This window comes from Chrysochloris asiatica, unplaced genomic scaffold, assembly GCF_000296735.1.
Source record: "Chrysochloris asiatica unplaced genomic scaffold, ChrAsi1.0 scaffold00058, whole genome shotgun sequence".
NCBI classification, from domain to species: Eukaryota; Metazoa; Chordata; class Mammalia; order Afrosoricida; family Chrysochloridae; genus Chrysochloris; species Chrysochloris asiatica.
Window position 1 is genome coordinate 6,821,677 of NW_006408576.1, and position 10,451 is coordinate 6,832,127.

At 37.5% G+C, this 10,451-nt stretch overlaps 1 protein-coding gene across 1 annotated transcript in view; it reads right to left on the reverse strand.

Moving 5' to 3' along the window:
* Nucleotides 1–10,451, reverse strand: part of TSSC1 (tumor suppressing subtransferable candidate 1) — a 260,535-nt gene that overhangs the window by 198,791 nt on the left and 51,293 nt on the right. The window contains exon 4 of the mRNA XM_006863996.1: nt 2,468–2,600. Coding sequence (XP_006864058.1) covers nt 2,468–2,600 — 133 coding nt within the window. The remainder of the gene's footprint in view (nt 1–2,467; nt 2,601–10,451) is intronic.

The following is a 10,451-nucleotide window of genomic DNA, read 5'->3' on the forward strand; positions in this document are numbered from 1 at the left end:
ATTCTAGAATGGAACAGCCAGACGACCATACTGACTGAAAAAAGAAGGCAACCCCTATTTAATAATATTTTCGAAGCTATACTACAAAAGATATGAGAGAATGAATTATAGTTAAATGTCTAAAAAAGGAGGGAAAAAAATCTGGCATTGATGGATAAATGATGGAAATATTTTTAGAAACTTTACAACAAAAACACACTTTATTTTGACTTATAAAATGGAAAAGCATATGGGATCTTTTCCCCAAAGAAAACCATAAATTGAAAAACAGGTTATTGACAATGACTGAGAAAAAGAATTAAGGAAGATGCATGGTAGTTTAACGTCACAGATATTTGGTTTGACACAAATGTAAAAGGTTCCAGAAACTGGAAAGACAAACAATAGGCAGAAAAGAACTTTATTTAGGGAATATTAACACAACTTTTTCAGTTGCCTCATATGCATATGAAAGTTAGGCAATGAATAAGGCAGACCATAGGAGAATCGATGCATTTGAATTACAATGTTGGAGAATGATATCAAACGTAACATTAATGACATATTGTTGCCAGAAGAACAAACAAATCTATTTTGGAAGAAGTACAACCAGAATGCTCCTTAGAAGCCAGCATGGCAAGACTTCGTCTCTCATACCTCAGAGTGAAAGGTCAGGAAAAAAGAGGAAGACCCCCAACAGGATGGACTGACACAGTGGCAGCAGAAATGGGCTCAAACGTAACAACAATTGTGAGGATGGTGCAGAACCAGGCATTCGTGTAAGACTGCAATGAGTCGGAACAAACTCGATGGCACTAACAACACAGCTTTTAACACAAAGGAGATCTGGTGGCACAATGGATAAGTATGTAGCTTCTAACTGAAAGGTCTACAGTATGAACCCATTAGCTGTTCCATGAGAGAAAGACCTATTTACAACCTTGGAAACCTTATGAGACAGTTTTACCCTTTCCTAGGAGTCCTGGTGTGTCACTGTGAGCTAATGCAGTCAACTGCAAATTCGATTTAATCCGCAAGGCTGGAAGTTCAAGCTCACCAGCCACTCTTTGGAAACCCTATACAAGTTCACAATGAGTTGGAACTGACTTCACGGCACTTAACATTAGGTCACTATGAGTCAGAATCAACTCAAGGGCAACAGGTTTATTTATTTTTTTAACATAAATATTGCATATTTGTATAGAAAAGTGTTATTACAGTTTTACAAAATACCCATGGATACACTGCTGTGTACCGTAACTTTATGGTTAAGCACTTGGCTACTAACCAAAACATCAGTAGTTCAAACCCATCATCGATCGCTTAACAGAAGAGAACACCTGGCGATCTGCTCCCTAAACATTACAGCCTAGGAAACCTTAGGGAGGCAGTTCTACTCTATCCTATAGGATCACGATGAGTAAGAATCATCTCGATGACACACATGATTACACAAAAGCTATGAGAAAGAGGCAAATTCTTAGTAATCTAGTTAATGCATTGTTGTTGCTTTTGAGAAGGTTCCAATTCATAGCGACCCTATGTACAACAGAATAAAACATTGCCCAGTCCTATGCCATCTTCTGGAGTTCTGGTGTGGCGCTGCAGGTTAATGCACTGGACTGCAGAGTTGGTTTGAACTGCAAAGCAAGTGGCTCAAGCTCACCACCCTCTCCTTGGAAATCCTATACTGGGTCATTGAGTTGGAACCAACTCAACTACACTTAACAATAACAAATGCCATCTTAATAATCATTCCTATGTTTGAGTCCATGGTTGCAGCCACTGTGACAATCCATTTCATTGAGGGTCTTCTTTTTCCATGACTCACTCCCCACCCCCACCTCCTTCTCCAGGGACTGGTTCCTCCTAATAACAATTTCAAAGTACAGCAAATGAAATCTTGCCTTCCTCACTTCTAAGGAGCATTCTAGCTGTTTCCTCAAATGCCTATTTATTAGTTCTTCTGGCAGTCTGTGATATATTCAAAATTCTTGACCAACACCATAATTCAAATAAATGAATTCCTCTTCAATCTTTGTTCAGCTTTCACATACATATAAGGTAATATGTGTCTTAGTCCTTAAGGTGACATTTGTTTTTAACACTTTAAAAGGAGTTTTTTGTTGTTGTTGTTGTTGGTTTTTTTTGCAGCAGCAGCAGCAGCAGCAGATTAGATAATACATTAGAACACCTATTTCCACCATTTCTACCACCACATTATTCCCTCTGCTTCAAGGGATTAAAGTTCCAGGAACCACTATGATTCCTGTTTTGATTCTAATAATCCTGCTATTGTAATCATTTCTGTAAACATTTACTCACAAAATCACAACTTTCATGCACATACCTGTATCTTCAAATCGTCAAATCTAATAAACCATTTATCAATCCATTAGCAATATAAATCCAAGCTTATGTTAAACCTTTATTTAAAAAAGACATGCATCTCTGGTACATACAAATACCTAAGAAAAGACATACTTACTTTTACTGTAGCAGGTAGCTAGGACTCCTTTGTCTGCTGGACTGGCACTAATGTGCCAAATTTCACCCACTTGATGAAGGAGAACATTTTTATTTATAATGTTATTTTCATCATCAAAATCTATGATGTGGATCTACAAATACAATAAAATAACACATCAGGACCTCAAATACTTTCCACAGTACCTTAATTATTTAATTTTAATGGTTAAAAATATTTTATAACATTTAAAATTATTATTCTTATTAAAATTAACAGTGTAAATTTCATTCTCATTACACGCCTCTCAAAAGACAAAGGTATGAAGCTCCTGTAGGGTAACAAACACTGCTTTCTGCATAGGCAGTCTTAAATGAGAAAACACAGGCTGTATTGCCAAGTAGCTAGGTTAGTCCATCACTGGTGTTAGTGCTACAGTTTTCCAGGGTTGTCCATAAAGCAAAAACCTTTTAGTACTGCTCTCTGATTACAGACAGGGAAAGAATACTACTGCCTAACTAAGTCTGAGATTGACCAGGATTTACTTATTTCGTATTGGACAAAACTCAGTGCAGTATATGTAAAAAACTTATTAAAGTAGGAAGGAGTGAAGATGGATTATGTAATAGAATATTTTGACTTCTTTTAGAAAATGAGTCCATTAGCTACCACTTCCATGATATCAACTATAATAGTACTGTACTTCACCCACTACATTTGTTGTTGTTGTTAGGTGCCATTGAATTGGTGGCAACTCATAGCGACCTTATGCACAGCAGAACGAAACACTGCCCGATCCTGGGCCAACCTCACTATTGTTGCCATGCTTGAGCCCATTGATGCTGCCACTTGGCCAATCCATCTCATTGGGAGTTTTCCCCTTTTTCTCTGACCCTCCACCTTACCAAACATGATATCCTTTTCCAGTGACTGGTCCCTTCTAACAATATGGCCGAAGTATGAGAGACATATTTTGCCCAGCTTGGCCTCCAAGGACCACTCTGGCTGCTCTTCTTCCAACACAAATCTGTTGGTTCTATGCGCAGCCCATGGCACTTTCAATATTCTCCTCCAACCCCATAACTCAAATTCATCAATTCTTCTACGGTCTTCTTTATTCACTGTCCAGTTTTCGCATGCATATGAGCTTATTGAAAATACCATGGCTTGGGTAAGGCGCACCTTAGTCCTCAAGCTGGCATCTTTGCTCTTCAACACTTTAAAAAGGTCTTGTGCAGATTTTCCTAATGCAATACATGGTTTGATTTGTTGACTGCTGTTTCCATGAGTGTTGATAGTTGATCCAAGAAGAAAGAAGTCCTTGACAACTTCAATCTTTTCTCTGTTGAAAAGAATCTTGTTTAATGATTGAGTGGTGAGGATTTTTGTTTTCTTTACATGGAGAAGCAATCCATAATGAAAGTTGTGGTCTTTGATCTTCAGCAGTAAATGTTTTAAATCCTCTTCACTTTCAGCAAGCAAGGTTATATCATCAGCATATCACAAGTTGTTAATGAGTCTTCCTCCAATCCTAATGCTACATTTTTCTTCATATAGCCTAGCTTCTTGGATTATTTGCTCAGCATAGGTTGAATAACTATGGTGAAAGAATACAACCCTATTGTACACTTTTCTTAATTTTAAACCATCCAGTGTTCGTTCCCATGTTCTGTTCAAACAACTGCCTCTTGGTCAATGGACAGATACCTCATGAGCAGAATTAAGTGTACCAGAATACTCATACTTCACAATATTGTCCATAGCTTGTCATGATCCATACAATTAAAATCTCTGAATAGTCAATAAAGCACAGGTAAACATCTTTCTGATATTCTCTGCTTTCAGCCAAGATCCATCGGACACCAGCAATGATAGCCCTCGTTCCACAGCCCTTTCTGAATATGGCTTCAACCTCTGGAAGTTCTCTGTCAATGTACTTTTGCAGCTGTTTCTGTATTACCTTTAGTAAAACTTTACTCACATGGGATATTAAAGAGATTGTCCGATGATTCAGCATTCCGTTGGGTCACCTCACTTTGGAATGGGAAAAAATACAGATCTCTCCCCAATCAGTCGGCCAGATAGTTGTCTTCCAAATTTCTTGGCAGAGATGAGTGAGTGCCTCTTGTGCCACCTCACTTTCTTGAAAGATTTCCATTTTCATTCCATCAGTTCCTGGTGCCTTGTTCTTTGCCAGTTCCTTCAATGCACCTTGGATTTCTTCCTTCAGTATCATTGGTTCTTGATCATATGATACCTCTTCAAATGGTTAAACATCAGTCATTTCCTTTTGGTACATTTGACTCTCTGTATTCCTTCCATCTTCTCTTAATGCTTTCTGCATCATTCAGTAATTTTTCTAGAGAATCTTTCAATAATGAAAGTCAAGGCTTGAATTTTTCCTTCAGTTCCTCCAGCTTGAGAAATACTGAGTGTGTTCTTCCTTTTCGGTTTTCTGATTCCAGGTCTTTGCACATTTTGTTGTACTATTTGGCTTTATCTTCTTGAGCTGATCTTTGAAATTTTCTGTTCAGCTCTTGGACCTCCTCGTTTCTTCCATTTGCTTTAACATCACTGAAAGCAAGTTTCAGTGTCTCTTCTGACATCCATTTTGACCTTTTCCTTCTCTCTTGTCTTCTTAATGACTTTTTGCTTTCTTCAGGTATGATGTTCTTGATGTCATCCCACAACTCTTCTGGTCTTCGGTCTTTAGTGTTTAATGTATCAAATCTGTTCTTCAGATGATTTCTAAATTCAGGTGGGATATATTCAAGGTCATAAAAAAGTTAAATATGCTATCGTCAGACTTTTCTACATAATTTTATAGGAATTAAAATTATTATTACATTTATTCTCATTTCAATACCCAAATCAATGAAAAACCTTAATTATATCTTTTTACCCTCCACAGTTAATAGGGTTTATTAAGTAAGTTGTTAAGTACCATCGAGTCAGTTCTGACTCATAGCGACCCTGTATAGAGTTTCCAAGGAGCAGCTGGTGAGCCTGAACCACCAACCTTGCAGCTCAAATTGACTTTGCATGCCAGTGCATTAGCCCAGAGCACCACACCAGGAATCTATTAAGGAAGTTAACAGGCCATAATTCTTCTTTTAAAAATACATTTATACTGAGATGGTAATCATAGATCTATAAAGATTTACATTCAAGAATGCAGAATATTTTGTTGATTATTAAATGAAATATTAAAAGTCACCTACAGTATCTGGCAATAGACAACTGGAAAAATTACAGTATTTCACAAAAACATAATACTAAAATTAAGAGACTATCAGGAAAGTATGCTCTAGATAAAAGGTCAAGGGTTAGCGATACAACGTTTTGCTAGAACATCAGAAAGATCAAATATTGATCAAACATTCAATATACTGTATAAGAATCTTTTATGCCATTGGGAAAAGTCCATGAAGTCCATAATATATATTTAAGGGGGAAAGAATAAACTAAAGAACTCTTTTTTTTTACTTAAAAAACAGTACATGTTCAAATAAGAAAAAAAAAAAGAAAGCAAATGGTTATCTTTATGTTTTTAGATGGTGGGATTATATGTGGTTTTCCTGTTCTTTGTAGATTAAAAAAAAATGAAACAAAACAAATTTTCATTATTAGCATGTGTTGTTATTGTTGTTAAGTGCCATGGAGTTGGTTCTGACTCATAGTGATCCTGCATAGGGTTTCCAAAGAGTGGCTGCTGAGCTTGAACCACCAACCTTGCAGTTCAAACAGACTTTGCAGTTCAGTGCATTAACCCACAGCGCCACATCAGCACTCGTGTAGTGAATTATCTAATGACTCTTCTAGCCATAGTCTGTAACTCACACCAAAAACTGTTTTTGCTCTGCTGGATTTGTGTAAGAGAAGGTGGGGAAAGATATTGATAGGATGACAGGATTCAGCTGTGGACATTAGCAGAGTTTATTGTAATTGTAAAAACTTGCAACTCTAGCTTAAGTTTAAAATGAGACATCTCAGAAGTAGGAGGGGCAATGTCACTGCCATCAAGAACAGTGAGCCATGAGTGGAATGCATCTTTTGGACCCCGAGATATTTGTGCATTGAAACTCCTCAGCCCAGGGACAGAAAGCTATGAAACTGGCAGAGGCGCAGCAGCAGCAGAACTAAGACCTAGACTATAAGACAGAACAGTGGCTCTCCAGCACACTGAGCAAGTGAAGCTGAGTCACTTAGGGCAGGAAACTTCCTTGTAGAGTCAGTGCGGTGGGAGCAATGGGGGGGGCGGGGGGGGGGGGTTGGGGGCATATGGAACTAGAGTCGAGTAGCTTCAGGCTAAGGCTTATGGTGCAGTGGTGTGTTCTGTGATCATTTATCAGCAGCTGACTGCAACAACTGTGCCCTAAACATTTTCTGATCCTGTATTGTAATCTGTTAACTTCCCTATTAAATCCCTAACTATGAGTATGGTGTCTGAGTTCTGTGTGGCCATTGCAATGAATTATCAAACCAAATAGAAAAGCACGAAGTTTTATGGACAGTTGGTTTGATGCCATGATTTTTTTTCAGCAGGCACTGCTTTTATAATCACAACAAAAATTAACTATAAGGAAAAATGTTACATGATACCTAAGAACATGTATATTTTATACTTGCATCAGAAGGCTTCTCCTGGTTTATTTATTTGAGTTTTTTCTCAAGTAATTTTTAGTGCTTAAACAACCTCCAGTCCTCTTAGGAAGTATCTTCAGATCCAGACTACAATTCAAATCCTGCTTCTGGCATTTAATAATTGTATGACCTTAACCTCTATTCTCCCATGTAAAAATGAAGATATTACTAGTCTCCTAGGATTAATAAGAAATCAAATATGGTAGTGTAGCATTTAACACATAGTAAGGGTCCAGTAAATAACAGTATCCTTCATCTTCTCTTTCGGATGACAGATTAAAAATAACTACTATGTGTGCTATTCTTAGTCTGTCAGTTTATCCTACTGTGGTGACTTGTATGTTGCTGTGATGTTGGAAGGTATGCCATGGGCATTTTAAATACAAGCAGGGTCACCCATGTTAGACAGGTTTCATATGAACTTCCAGACAGAATAGGAAGAATGAGAAGTGAACTACTTCTGAATGTTTAGTTACTGAAAAACTTATGAATAGCAATGGAACTCAATCTGATATCTCCAAGATACTGAAACATTATGAATAGCATCAGCATATTGCCAGAAAATGAGCCCCTGGGGAAGAGCTGCTTCCTAAAAGTAGAGTTGACCATGATGATGTGTACACAGTAAAGCTTTTGGGACCTTCATTCACAGATGGGATACAACTAAAAATGAGAAATACCTGAAAATATGTATTAATAATTGGAACATGAAATGTACTCAGTATGTATCTAGAAAAATTGGAAATTGTCAAAAATGAAATGGAACGCATAAACATCAATATCCTAGGCATTAGTGAGCTGAAATGGACTGGTATTGGCAATTGTGAATCTAACATTCACAAGGTTTACTATGTCAGGTATGACAAGTTAAGAGGAATGTTGTTACATTTATCATTAAAAACAACATTTCAAGATCTATCTTAAAGTATAATGCTGTCTGTGACAGAATAATATATATATGCCTATAAGGAGTCCTGGTGCAGTGCTGTGGGTTAATGCGCCACACTGCAAAGCTGTTTGAACTGCAAGGTCAGCAGCTCAAGCTCACCACCTGCTCCTTGGAAACACTATACAGGGTCGCCATGGGTCAGAACCCAAGCGACAGCACTTAACAACAATAAGGAAGACCAGTTAATGCCACTATTACTTAAATTTACACAGTAATCCCTAAAGCCAATGAAGATGAAACTGAAGATTTCTAGCAACTTCCTCAACCTTATATTTATCAAACATGAAACAGAGATATGTTGATAATTACTGGTAAATGGAATGCAAAGGCTGTAAAGAACAAAGATGGACAGGTAGTTGGGAATTTGGCTGTGGTGATAGAAATGATGCAGAAGAATGTATGATAAAATTTTGAAAGAAAAATGACAAATTAAAATTGTAAGTATCTTTTTTAAACAATATAAAAGATGATAAACAAGCACTTCACCAGCTGAAATATATAGGAATCAAACTGACTACATCTATGGAAAGAGACAGTGGGAAAGCTCCATATCATCAGCCAAAACAAGGGCAGGGGCAGAATGTGGAACAAACCATTAATTGCTCATATGCAAATTCAGGGAGAAGCTGAAGAAAATTAAAATACGTCCATGAGAGCCAAATTATGACCTTAAATATATCCCACCTGAATTTAGAGGTTATCTGTATAACAAATTTGATGCAACAGGCACTAAAGACTGAAGACAAGAGGAGTTGTGGAATGATATCAAGAACATGATATGGGCAAAAAGCAAAAGGTCATTGAGAAGACAAGAAGAAGGGAAAGACAAAAAATGGATGTCAGAAGAGAATCAGAAACTTGCTCTAAAAAAGTTGAATAGACTATTCAAATTGAAGCTTGATAAGACAAAGTTAAATACTATAATGAAGTATGAAAAGACCTGGAGTCAGAAAAACAAAAAATTAGAACACACTCAGCATTTCTCAAGCTGAAACAACTGAAGAAAAAATTCAAGCCTCAATTTGCAATATTCTATGAGCAATTTTTTTTTTTTTTACATTGAGATGCAACCCATACCAAAGGCTGTGGTCTTTGATCTTCATCAGTATTGTAAGTCCTCTTCACTTTCAGCAAGCAAGACTGTATCACCTGCATATCGCAGGTTGTTAATAAGTCTTCCTCCAATCAAAGACTTCATTTTGCTTGGATCAACCATCAACACGCACGGAAGCAGCAGTCAAGAAATCAAACGATGTATTGCATTAGGTAAATCTGCTGCACAAGACCTCTTTAAAGTGTGGAAGAGCAAAGATGTTCAAGAGCAAAGGTGTGCCTGATACAAGCCATGATATTTTCAATAACCTCATATGTATGGGAAAGTTGGATGTTGAAAAAGGAAGACAGTATAAAAATTGATGCATTTGAGTTATGGTATTGGAGGAGAATATTAAAAGTACCATGGACTGCCAAAAGAACAAGCAGATCTGTGTTGGAAGATGTACAGCCAGAGTGCTCCTTGGAAGCCAGGATGGCCAAATTTAGTCTCTCATACTTCAAACATATTACCAGGAGAATGAGATCATGTTTGGTAAAGTGGAGGCTCGGAGAAAAAAAGGAAAACCCCAAATGTGATGGACTGGCACAGTGGAGGCTGTGATGGGCTCAGGTGTTGCAACTATTGTGAGGTTGGCCCAGGGCCAGGTAGTGTTTCATTCTGTTGTACATAGGGTTGCTATGAATTGGTACCAACTTGATGGCACCTAACAACAACAACAGGCAAAATACTGAATGATGCAGAAAGCATCGAAAGAAGATGAAGAAACACAGTTACTGTACCAAAAAGAAATGGTCGATGTTCAAGCATTTCAAAATGTAGCATATGATCAAGAGCCAATGGTACTAAAAGGAAAATTCCAAGGTGCAGTGATGGCATTGTCAAAGAACAATTCCTTCATTGTTCCGGGAATTGATGTAAGAAAAATTGAAATCTTTCAACAAACTGATGCAACACAGGAGGCACTCAATCTTCTCTGCCAAGAAATTTGGAAGACAGCTACCTGGTCAACTGATTGGAAGAGACCCATATCTGTGCCCTTTCCAAACAGAAGTGACCCAATGGAATGCAGAAATCCTCGGACAAAATCAGTAACAGCGCATGCAAATAAAATTTTGCTAATGAAAAAATGTAAATGGTTGCAACAGTACATTGACAGGGGGTTGCCAGAGGTACAAGCTTAATTCAGACAAAGATGAGGAATGAGGGATATCATTCTGATATCAGATGAATTTTGACTGAAAGCAGAGAGAATACCACAAAGATGTTTACCTGTGCTTTATTGACTACACAACTGCTTTCAAATCTATGAATCATGACAAGCTATGGTATGGGCAACATTGTGGAAAAGGAGTATT